General features: G+C 34.2%; 1 protein-coding gene across 9 annotated transcripts; it reads left to right on the forward strand.

Annotated features, from left to right (window-relative positions):
- Window positions 1-1,183: 1,183 nt before the first annotated feature.
- Window positions 1,184-12,575, forward strand: LOC149007691 (uncharacterized). 9 transcript variants are annotated; one of them, XM_089165254.1, is made up of 9 exons: window positions 1,184-4,641; window positions 7,013-7,437; window positions 7,580-7,687; window positions 7,770-7,846; window positions 8,032-8,144; window positions 9,883-10,001; window positions 10,091-10,163; window positions 10,308-10,416; window positions 11,600-12,575. In XM_089165254.1, the coding sequence occupies exons 1-2, from the start codon at window positions 1,203-1,205 to the stop codon at window positions 7,378-7,380; spliced, it is 3,807 nt and encodes a 1,268-aa protein (XP_089021380.1). In that variant the 5' UTR covers window positions 1,184-1,202; the 3' UTR covers window positions 7,381-7,437; window positions 7,580-7,687; window positions 7,770-7,846; window positions 8,032-8,144; window positions 9,883-10,001; window positions 10,091-10,163; window positions 10,308-10,416; window positions 11,600-12,575. The 9 variants fall into 9 exon arrangements, with proteins under 9 accessions (XP_089021380.1, XP_089021379.1, XP_089021386.1 ...); XM_089165253.1 differs by having other exon boundaries at window positions 7,590-7,687; XM_089165260.1 differs by having other exon boundaries at window positions 1,184-2,772; window positions 2,917-4,641; window positions 7,013-7,687.
- The last annotated feature ends 456 nt before the right edge of the window (window positions 12,576-13,031 follow it).

A 13,031-nucleotide genomic window follows, 5' to 3' on the forward strand; every position in this document is an offset into this window, starting at 1 on the left:
AGAATAGGCAAAATGCTATTCAAGTCAATCAAATTTTCAAGGCACGAAAGCAAAAGGAAACCAATTTTTTTACATGCGTTCATTGCAAGAGTAGCTTCAAAAATTTAATTGCAAATTTCAAATGGTAATTTAGGTGGAAGACTTCAATAATGATAATTTTATGCTTCTTAAACTTGTGTTTTATAGCGACAAGACCTGGGTGAAGATCTGGTCAGTCGTCTTTCTAACAAATAGTTGATTCTCAGGTAAGTAGAGAACTTTTAGTTTGCTTATATCAGATAGACAATAAAGGGTTAGGCCTATGAGTTTGTTTCAAGCTACTTCCAAGCCAATCCGTGTCTTTCATTTCCTTCAATAATTTGACTAAATTGATTTTTTATTTTTTTTAATACTTCAAAATTGAGTTTCCTCCCGTTAATCTGAAATCTGTTTATAATTGTACCCCAGAGATATTTAGATCCAAACCACAACTTAACAGGATATTAGCGATCTTGGTTCTTTTTCTTACTAGGAACGTTTGGTTGGCAGTGGTGTAGTGACGTCCTCTGCTCCCCTGCCTCATGCACAAGCTTAAAAGTCTTCTACCGTCTGTTGATCTATTATGTCTCCAACAGCAGCTTAAAAGTCTCTGTTGATTTATTCTGTAGAAGCAAGAGTGAATGACTTGGTCATTGGTCATCCACCACCACAATCCCAAATATCTCGAGAATAATCTACATCGAATCCATTCACAACATCTCACCATGGACATACCTTTCAGTTTTTCTTCATGCTAAGCTAAAGTCTCTCTGGCGTCTACTTGGAAAGATGACTTGAAGTCCACCAATCAGAATGGCAGCTATACGTACTCATCCGCATTAAACGTTTGGAAGGTTACGTTCATCTGAAAATTAAAGACCAGTGATCAATTTTATACCACATTTTGCACCATTACTAATAATGACCAAGTCACCCACTCTGATTTAGACAGCTACTGCTTTTAAAGCTACCGCTGGAGACGTGGAAGAGCTGAAGACCAAACAAATAAAGAGTGTAGGAGGCGTAGCAGTAGAAGAAGATGACCCACTGCAATTAGCAATCCAATCCTAGACCTCCTCTTCGATTGTGAGTACTATAGGCCTACGCTAATTTCTCTATAAATTACAACCTCGAAGGTACCTAATACCACACCACCAAACTGCAAACCACAGTGGAAGTTACAAATGGCTCATTACTCCAATACTAGTATTACTCCATCCTTGTTATTCTTCTTCCCAACTCTCATAATAGCGTTTCTTATTTGCCTTCTCCTCCTCTTCTCTTCATCTGCATTTGCTGCGGGAAGTAGCACATCTTATTCTGTTCAGTCGTCAACCCAAGTTGAGGCTGAGGCTCTCCTTAAATGGAAAGCCACCCTTCAAAACTACTCTCTTGCTGCTCTCAGTTCCTGGAACCTCACTTCCTCGTCATCTTCATCCTCATCATCACCGTGCAACTGGTTTGGCATAACTTGCAACAAAGTTGGAAGCGTCATTGAGATTAACCTTTTTCAAACAGAGCTGCAAGGTACGCTTCACAACTTCACCTTCTCTTCATTTTCTAATCTTCTCCGTCTTAATCTCAGTGTCAATCAACTCACTGGACCCATTCCCTTCGACGTTGGTACTGTCACAAAACTCATCCACCTCGATCTCTCCGACAATAATCTTTCCAGCATGTTGCCTCATTCTCTGGCAAATTTGAATAGACTAGAGACTCTCTACTTATATGACAATAAATTATCGGGTCCTATTCCTCCAGAAATTGGAGATATGAAAAATCTGATTGACTTGGAACTCTCCACAAACAAACTCATTGGTCGGATCCCTCATTCTCTAGCTAATTTAAGTAGACTAGAGATGCTCTACTTGAATGAGAATCAATTATCCGGTCTTATTCCTCCAGAAATTGGAGATATGAAAAATCTGATTGACATGGAACTCTCCACAAACAAACTCATTGGCCTGATCCCTCATTCTCTAGCTAATTTAAGTAGACTAGAGACGCTCTACTTGTATGAGAATCAATTATCCGGTCCTATTCCTCCAAAAATCGGAGATATGAGAAATCTGATTGACATGGAACTCACCAGAAACAAGCTCATTGGTCCAATTCCTCATTCTCTAGCTAATTTGAGTAGACTAGAGACACTCTACTTGGCTGAGAATCAATTATCGGGTCCAATTCCTCCAGAAATTGGAGATATGAAAAATCTAATTGCCTTGGAACTCTCCACAAACAAGCTTATTGGCCTGATCCCTCATTCTCTAGCAAATTTAAGTAGACTAGAGACTCTTTACTTGCATGAGAATCAATTATCTGGTCCTATTCCTCCAAAAATCGGAGATATGAAAAATCTGATTGACATGGAACTCTCCACAAACAAACTCATTGGCCTGATCCCTCATTCTCTAGCTAATTTAAGTAGACTAGAGACGCTCTACTTGTATGAGAATCAATTATCCGGTCCTATTCCTCCAAAAATCGGAGATATGAGAAATCTGATTGACATGGAACTCACCAGAAACAAGCTAATTGGTCCAATTCCTCATTCTCTAGCTAATTTGAGTAGACTAGAGACACTCTACTTGGCTGAGAATCAATTATCGGGTCCAATTCCTCCAGAAATTGGAGATATGAAAAATCTAATTGCCTTGGAACTCTCCACAAACAAGCTTATTGGCCTGATCCCTCATTCTCTAGCAAATTTAAGTAGACTAGAGACTCTTTACTTGCATGAGAATCAATTATCTGGTCCTATTCCTCCAAAAATCGGAGATATGAAAAATCTGATTGACATAGAACTCTACACAAACAAGCTCATTGGTCCAATTCCTAACTCTCTTGCTAATTTGAGTAGACTAGAGATGCTCAATTTGTTTGAGAATCAATTATCAGGTCCAATTCCAGAAGACTTAGGTAGCCAAGCTTCCTTTGTAGAGATCGAATTGGCTGACAACTTCTTATATGGAAGCTTACCACAACAAATATGCCAAGGAGGATCCCTTCAAAAATTAGTGGTCTCAAACAATAGTCTCATGGGTCTTATTCCAGACTTGAGAAATTGTACGAGTCTAAGGAGAGTTAGACTTGATGACAACCAATTTCTTGGAAATATAAGTAATAGTTTTGGTGTACACCCACATCTTAACTACATTGATATGAGTCACAACAAGCTCTATGGAGAGTTGTTAGCAAATTGGGGAGAATGCAAGAATTTGTCAGCGCTAAAGATTTCTAGAAACAATATCAGTGGAAAGATACCAGCTGAGATTGGTCAATTAAGTCAACTTGGAGGACTTGACCTTTCTTTCAATAGACTTGTTGGTGAAATACCGAAGGAACTTGGCAGCTTATCCAACTTGATCAATTTGAATTTAAATGAGAATCAAATTGTAGGGCATATACCTATTGAAATTGGCAAATTAATCAATCTAGAGGTTCTAGATATATCATCAAATCGGCTAATTGGATCAATCCCTGCACAACTTGGTCAATGCTCCAAACTAATCTCATTAAAGTTAGGCTGCAACTCACTGAGTGGAAGTATTCCATCTCAAATTGGTGATCTAGTATCCCTACAAGTTCAGTTGGATCTTAGCCATAACTCATTAGGGGGAACGATACCAACAGAATTTGCAAAGCTGAAAATGTTGGAAGTTTTGAATTTATCCCACAATATTATCACAGGATATATACCCCCTTCTCTTGAAGACATGGGTAGCTTGGTATCTCTTGATTTGTCTTATAATCAATTGAATGGTGAAGTTCCTAATAACAAGGTTTTCCAACATGCTGCTTCACCACAAACATTTAGTAACAACAAAGGGTTATGTGGTGAATATCAAGGTCTTTTTCCTTGCAATCGATCTAGTATCAACGAGGGAAGTAAAAAAAGTAGACATAAAGTCCCCATATCCATCATTGGTTTTTTGATTGGAATTGTAATCCTTGCATTTGCAATTATTGTTGTCGTTTTCTTATTGAAAAAAGGTAATAAGAAAAGAAAAACAGAAGCAACAAGAAGAAATCACGGCAATATATTGTCAATATGGAATTTTCATGGCAAGATTGCTTATGATGACATAATCCAAGCAACAGAGAATTTTGACATCAAATATTGTATTGGAACTGGAACTTATGGGAGTGTTTACAGAGCAGTCCTACCTACAGGTCAAGTGGTAGCCTTGAAGAAGTTTCACCCATTGGAAAGCAATGTCATAATTGATGAAAGCTTTGAAAATGAAATGCGTGTGTTAACAAACATTAGGCACCATAACATTATCAAACTTTACGGGTTTTGTTCACATCCACGATACATGTTTCTTATTTATGAGTACATGGAAAAAGGAAGTTTGGCACATATCTTGAGCAATGAAGCAACGGCAGTGGAGTTGGATTGGCTGAAGAGAGTAAACGTCATTGAAAGTATTACAAATGCTTTGTCCTATTTGCATCATGATTGTACTCCACCAATAATTCATCGGGATATTTCAAGCAAAAATATATTGCTAGACTTGGAACTTGAGGCTCGTGTATCCGATTTTGGTATTGCCAGACTCTTAAATCTAGACTCATCCAATTGGACATCACTTAAAGGAACTTATGGATATATTGCTCCAGGTATTTGATTTTCTATTTACTTTTTATTATACTTTTATTGTAATTTTTATAGGACTTCTTCATTTTTAGTATGATATTTAAGATGAAGTGCTTATTGAATTGGGCTATTGAAATACTTGTATATGAATATGGATAAAATAGAACATATATGTTTTTAAATCTCATACATCCTATTTAAATTTTAACAATTTAATTGTATAATCATTAAATTTTTTTAAAAAAAGTATATTTTAGTTTATTTTGATCTTAATTATTTTAGAATTGTCATTGTATTGTATGTTATGAAGTTTATACTACTTGATAAGTTCTTAAAGTTTCTTGACTAATTAACCAGTAAATTCTTTTTTATTGAATTAATGCATAATATAAATTAGGATGTCTACAAATGTAATGTTTGATTAAGTGATTTAATAGAAAAAATTCAAGTGATATGGATAAAATAGAAAAGATACGTTTTTAAAATAATCTCATACATCCTATTTAAATTTTAAGAATTTTAATGTATAATCATCACAAATTTTATAAAAATTATATTTTAGTTTATTATCCTAATTATTTTAGAGTTGTCATGTTGTAATTTGTAAGTTACGAAGAAAAATAATAATAATAATAATAATAAAATAAAATAAAAATTATTACAAACTCTAAAAAAATGAAATATGAAGGGGGTAGAATATAATTAATCATTTTCCTCTTTAATTTTTGGATAGAAAATAAATATCCCTGAAGTTGCTATATTTATTAATTTTAGATAAGTTACATAAATTATATTGTTTTTGAATGGCTAAAGCTTTAGAATTTTATGAATCACTTAATATCATAAAGTATATTTTAGAAATTTAAGAAAGCTAAGTCTTAAATGGTTAGTAGAATCCTCATACCATGAGGTATGACTTTTACCATGTTGATCCAAAATGTATTATTGTCATTGTAATTTCTTCTATGCATAAAACCAAATTTATCAAAAAATAAAATCTAAGTCTTATAGCTGATAGAGATAAAGACACTTAAGCTAAAATTTTCTACAAGAATACGCACTAACATAACTTAATCACATTTTTTATCCTTTTTAAACTAGAAGAATTTATAGGTGGTCCTTAGTTAGGTTCTAATTTTTGTCAAATGGCTTGTCAAATGGAGCCATTAATTATGTGGACTAGTTGACTAATCCTTTATTGTTTTTTGAAATTGTATTTTGACTCATAATAAAAATTTGTTACCATGAATAGTAGAGAAACAATGTTTTACCTATGAAAATCATGTATAATATACTTATTGAATATTAGGAACAAATTTCTTCCAAAGCCATAGAGAGGTCTCCATGAGTCACATGTTTTTGCCATAGACTCTATTTGATTGACTTCAATTTGAAGTATAATAGATCTTAAAGTTACCTATTAATATATGAAGTAAAGCTTGGCAAACTTTTTTAACTAACTACCAAAGAGTTGGCCCATTGGGCATTGGCAACAATTAACCCTCTTAGTGCAGAGGTTGGGATTCGATTCTTCTTGATAGTATATTTAAATTATATATAAAACCTACCCTAATGATGTAGTTGAGGTGCGCATAAGCTGCTGACCAAGAAGAACCTCAGACCCTAATAAAAAAGTAGAAACGGAAAATTAAACTATTACCTTGCTTTTTCCTTAATAATTTAAATGGCCAAATTACTCTTTATTTTTACCTTTTTAATCTATTAAAGCAATTTTCTTTTTCTAGTTTCTGCTTTCTTTTTTTCTTTATTTATATAAACATATTGAACTTGATTAGAAGCATCTTTTTTTACTTCCCCCTCTTTTGTGTGAATTTTTTATCTTGGTTTTTTTCTTTTCATATTTTCATTTTTCCTTTAGTGGAAATAAAAAAATATTTATATTTCATCTTTAAACGATGTTGATAAAATTGGGGAGGAAGAAATAAAGAATAAATATATCTAATTACATTAAATGGGTTTCTATTAGAAGGACGAAAAAATTGAAAAGAAATAAAACATATGTGTGAAAGAAGAAAAAAAAAATATAAAAACATTAAAAATGTAGAGCAGTGTTGGACTACTTAAATATGGATTAACAAAGAGTAAATAACTAAAAAGTGAGCCATAGTTGTCAACTAGTACGTCTAGACCATTCTCTTTAAAAAGAGGGCGAACCCGGTCCCAAAGGCTTCTGTGCAAACAAAGTTCGGGTGAAGGGGGGCAGTTTTCCTACAGAGCCTCAGCTTAGAAATTTTTGTTGGGAGGCTATATTGATGCCTAAACCATTCTCTTTCATTTATAAAATTTAAAATATATAGTAGTTTCTTATTATAAAAATTATTCGTTGTCTTGTTTATACATTTTCACTAAGGAATTTTCTTTTAACTCTTGCAGAGCTTGCTTACACTATGATATTAACTGATAAGTGTGACGTATATAGTTTTGGAGTAGTGGCTTTGGAAATTATTATGGGAAGTCATCCAATGGAACTCATCTCTTCTTTAACATCACCAGTTGGTCAAAAGATACTATTACGAGACATATTAGACCCACGCCTCATTTTTCCACCAAGTCAGAATGTTGCAAGGCATCTTAGTTCTATTGTGAGAATAGCAATTGCATGCCTATGCAGCAACCCACGATCTCGTCCAACCATGCATCAAGTATCAAAAGATCTACTTTTTTTTCGACCAACATTTGTGGAGAATTTTCAGTCCATTACCATAGGTGACCTGAATGACGTTGAAGAGTCATTCGACTAATGGGAATTAAAGAAATTCATTTGAGACTATTCTCAAAATTAGATCAAAGCACTCAAGGTCAACTTTCTACCAATTTACACTATTTAATTTCAATATAGTTTTCAAGAATATATCTTAATTTTTTTCCCAGCATTTTATAGGTATTGAATAATTGAAGTTTCCACTTTAAACAACAAAGTGATTTTTATTTTTCCATTAGAGGTGAACAGAGGATGCAATAGAAATCATGATATATATTTTGTTCATGAGTATGATATTGAAGGAGGACATTGACATGATAGTGACATTGCTCCATTATGACTTAGAGGTAAGCTTTTGTGTGGTATGTTAGATAAATGGTAGTGTTTTTTCTGTGGATGAATTGTTGATATATATTCTAATGTAAATAGAGAGCACAACTTGGTGGTCCATACTCGAGCTAGAAATTTTAAGCTTGGCACTTGAAGATGTGATACTCGAACTCACGGTAAATTGCTTGCTAGAATCCTGCATCACCATTCCCTTCCTCAGTACTAATATTCTTCTTTATTTTCTTCTATTTTATTTATTTATTTATTTTGGCATTGCAATTGGAAATACAAATATATTGTATTTATAAGAAGAATGCTAAATAACCACCATTATCACCCCCTTCCCTGCTTCTTTATCTAGGGAGAGCATGGCAAGAGGAACATGTGGAATTGAAGCAGCAAGTGAGTTAAATGACCCTAAAAGCTGGGCATTTTTTATAAGCACTCTTCCAAGGGCCAGATCATAAGCTTAGGGTATGTTGATACTCTCTACTTGAAACTTAAAAACTCTATTCCTTGTTATTACATAATCCAGAAGTTTTCCTTACAAGGCTTTGGTGCTCGATTCATGGAACTCCTTTGGGAATGTATGTATTGGTCAATTAGTTGGGTTGTCATGGAAACCTTGGACTTTTCACACACACTGTCATAATCGATGCCCAACCATGCTTCATATATCCATGGCAATGACTCACTTGAAGATAAGGTGCTTGGAGACCAATTATGTCCACATTGACCACTTTCATCCTAAATTTCATGTTTTAAAATTGTCTACATAGTTCTTGGAGATTGATTCCATTGGTACTAACTGTAAAACCCTATTTTGAGTGTGTTTTAAGGTCTAGGAATGGAAACAGTGGGTCTAATAGGGTGTGTGGCTAATGGTTTGTTAATTGGTTTTTACACATAGATCCTAAAGTGTTGCTGTTGAGTGTCTTTGACAATGTATTCCTTACTAACATTTATGCTTTTCAAGCATGTTATTGCTTCCAAATTGTTACTTGCTGAAAAGGTAATCCATGCTAGTCAAAACATGTGGAAGCCTAGCCACTCCCTCCCAATTTTGGGTTTTAATTCTACATTTTGGTAAATGTCTACATTTCACAATTGTTTTAATCTATCTTCGAGTTTACCTTATCCCCTTGTTATTAGTTCTCACAATTCTTTTCTTTGTTTGTTATCTTATGCTAGCCTTGGTGCATGGATCATTATTGGGTAATTGCGACAAAGAAAGTTTCAGAATCTAAGATATTCTAGTGACAATGATCAGAATTTTTCAAAAGCTGAAAGACTCATAAGATGAGAATCCCACTTCTTTGCTTTTATGTCAAAGTGGTAAATCTGCTTCGTCATTTGTGCACCTATGAAAATAAACGTTTTCTTCTCTCCTAGTCTATACCTCTCTCACCTATCTAACTCATAATCAAAACTTGCATTAGGGCATACAGATTTACCCACATCAAGGTAGGGGATACAAGGATTTTCACTTTCATACCCTACTATAACTGATAAGCACATTTATGTGTGAAATCTTAGGGCATAAAGCATACCTTTTACTCACTTAGAGTGGAGCTACCTTGAGTTTTATGTTGTTTCTGCAGATTTTAGAAATTTTTCAAGATTTAAACAAATATTTGGAGTTTTGGATATGAAACATACAATTTTACACGTCAAGAGGTCCGTTCAACTTCTCAAGTGTGAAAATGGGCCTGATCTGGAGCATGATGGGCTAGAGATGTGATTATGAGCCAACTCCAAAATATTTTAGAAATAAAGAAGCAAAATTTGATCTACGGCTGAGATTAGAAATTATCAATCAAATCTACAGAGGTATTATTGAGAGAGTCCTAATGGAGAAAAGAGTTCTTGCATACTTCAATATCTTATTTCTTATTTGGGATTTGATCAAAGAAAGAAAAGAGGAAAATGAATTATATTCAGAGAAGGAAGAGGGAAAAATCCCGTTTTTGAATGTCTCTGTCGAATTTTGATCAAGCCCTTCATCGAACAGTCATCCGGTATCCGATCGAGTTAGTTCCACCTTGAGCATTCTAGCAAGACCTTCTTGTTAAATCCAGTGCAATTTTCTGATCCTTGTAGATCATCTAAAATTGCTATCTAAGTATTTAACACTGCCCATGCATGCAAAGTTCTTACCTTCATATTTTTTGTGGTTTAGCTCTGTCTCTAAATTATGGTATATGAGATGCAGATTTTCGGAAGCTAATTGCTCCAAGTGAAGCATCACAATGAAAAGCCTGTGAAACAGGTTCCTAGATTGCGTTTAGTTTTGTTGATAGATTAACAATCATTGGATCAGAATCTTCCCAAGTATTTGGTTTTCCCTATCTCCACTAGCTATTTGTTTTTTAAGGAAATGAACAAATCTCTTTATTCTCATGATCAATCTGATTTTGTAGGGGATGGCCATATTTCAATTGAATACGGGAGCTCTCACATGGTTATTATTGGAGGTCCTGAACATGGAATAAGGTGTTTCATCTGAGCTTTATTTTCAAATTGTTTAAACAAATTTCAATACAGTGAGTTCTAGAATTGGATAAGCTATCAGTAATGTTCATAACTCTTTATTTTTCTAGTATCGGATCCTAATCATCTTTTCATTGTATTTACTAGTATTGGAAGCTTACGAGATGATTCTTCAGAAGCTCAAGTAAGAGAGGTTCATGTCTCGAAGTCTCAATTCGATGGAAAGATGAATGGGGCACGGATTAAGACATGCCAGGTAACAAAATAGAGACTTGCATGCTTATCCTTGTTTTGCTACGACTGTGATAAGCTATCAGTAATGTTCATAACTCTTTAGTTTCTTATGAAGTTTCTTCTTGTTTTTCTCAAACAGGTAGATTTTTCTAGTGTTTGGCTAACTAATGCTTGCAATATCATTTACATATGTGTGCTTTTGAACTCACTTTGAAGATTTGGGTTTTTTGATTGTGTTCACCTCCCCCTTGCATGTCAGATCCTTTTGTAAGCTTATTTATATAATAACCCCACATAAGAATTTGATTAGTTGAAATTTTCACTAATGTAAGTTTTGAATTTCAGTTTCAGATCTAAAAACTTAATTTTTTGGGAGGTGAAAGAAGTATTAATGAGCAGTAGCCATTAAAACGGTTGCATTGGTTGCTAGTGTTTAGAAAAGGAATGATCCTCCTGTTTGGTTTTGGAGATCAATTATATTTCAATTTTTTTCTGTTCTCTAGTAGTTCAATGGTAATATTAATGTGAGTGAAAATATTTCCAAACCTCCAGTATCCAGATAAGTTAAATTTGTGATTCCTTTAGTGGGGATAAAAAAAAATGATATGATTTGCGATTTTACAGCTCTGCCATGTTTGTTAGATGGCATAGAGATGCTGTAGTTCTTAGCTAAAATCCATCATATATGTTGGTCCTCTGTTGTAGTTTCGAGTCAACATTGCAATAATTTGTCCATGTATAATTATTTGTTTTATGATTGAATGGTAGTTGATAAAAGCATGCCTAGAGAAAATTTTGGTAAGTTATGTTCAAGTCTATAATGTTAACAAAAATGCACAGTTTTGGCTAGATTAAGTCGTGTATATTGTACCCAACAAAAATGCACCGCTTCGATGAAACTATTCCCAAAGCAGGTGCATTTTTGTAATTTTAGTATGTTTGAAATGGCATACTGAAAGTTTTGAATAGGAATCATGAACACGATGCTTTTGCTGGATAATTGCATATGTCCACAATTTGTTATGGATTTTGATGGGAAAAAAAATCAATGCATAGCAAAAAAAAATAGTTGAAATCTATCTGATCAAGTTATAGCCATATAAAACTTGTGTTCTTTCAAATATATGTTTTCTCTTGAATTTTGGATGTCTCCTTATCTTGCGATTCATCAATCAGATCTTTACTGTATGTTTTATTTATTGCAGTTATTTTGATTTTGAGTTACTGAGGACCCAACTCATCAGAGAAGTGATCTCATCATATTTTCATTTTTAGGAAATAGGAGCATGTTCTAAAATTGTTAAGCAAACTGAGACACTTAGATATGTATTTTGTTTTGGATTTTGGATTATTTTATTGGGTGTGGTGTTGTACAACATGTGTTGACTTCTTTCTTTATTAAGTTCCAAAAATAACAAATAGCATTGTATAAAATTATCAGGTGGATGAATGGGTTTAAAATAGGATTGCAGGTTTTTGACCATAATTATGATTATAGCTATTTTTTTAATATATATTTTCCTTGATGGTTCCAAAACATCGCCAAAGGTCTACAAGCTTCCAAAGGTATAATGATATTTGGCGATGGCTATTACCGTCGCCTAAACTAACTTGCATTTTTAGCGACGATTATTTCAGTTGCCCAAACTTGCATATTTAGTGACGGTTTTAGCCGTCGCCCAAAGTATGGTGTTTCGCAATGATTCTAGCCGTCACCCAAACATTCATTTTTCGCAACGGTTATAAGCATTGCCAAAAATGTTTTACCAGTCAGTGCCTAAAAACCATCACCCATTATTTTGCGACGCCAGTATAGATGATGGATGCAATGACGGAACGACAAGTGTCGGTTTTATTTTTGGCGACTCTTACCAAAAAGGATTTTTTTTTCTTTTTCTCTGTAGTGCCCCTAGTTGTGCATGCCTATTCTTTCTTCATGCTGTTGCTTGTTAATGAGGCAACTCATGCTAATTGAATCACAAGGGTGCCATGCTAGTTCTTCCCTCCTAGTTTGGGTTTTAAGCTTTATACTTGGGGCGAATATTTGATTTGCGAGATGATTATTACACTTGTTTTTTAGCTGATGAGTTACTTGAGAGATGGTATGCATTACTCTTAAGTGTTGAGTGGTGTCGTTGAGGTTGTACACTCACTGAACGGTTTATTCATAAAGGAAATAAATGTAGGCTTTTGAAGCTTAATTGCTTGGTCAAGATTTTTAAAGTGAATTACTCTAATTGCACTCCTGCACTTTTCATAAAGTTTGTACATTTATTAGTGGACCTACGATCGATAAATCAAGCTTATTACAGCAAGATTCATTAGAACCTAGATTATTAGAATAGACACAAAAAACGACAGAATTACAACCATCACTCGTATATTGTTATGTCAAACCATTTTTTAGACTTCTAAACCGGTACAGACTGCATGAACTAGGGTCAACCAGGTTTGGCTTAGTCCTTTAACTAGCTGCATGGCTCTCTTTGGAATTTAGCCTTCAGATTGGCCCCTTAGCTCTCCACAAAATTCCGAGTTCATACTAGCCTTTTGGCTCTAGACTAAACTCTTGGCACTCTTTGAAAAAGGGTTACTAGCCCAGCCACATGGTGGCAGTTATTTTGTGGACACGCTACT

Source organism: Hakea prostrata, chromosome 8 (assembly GCF_041222555.1).
Source record: "Hakea prostrata isolate BN-2017 chromosome 8, UWA_Hpros_2, whole genome shotgun sequence".
Taxonomy (NCBI): domain Eukaryota; kingdom Viridiplantae; phylum Streptophyta; class Magnoliopsida; order Proteales; family Proteaceae; genus Hakea; species Hakea prostrata.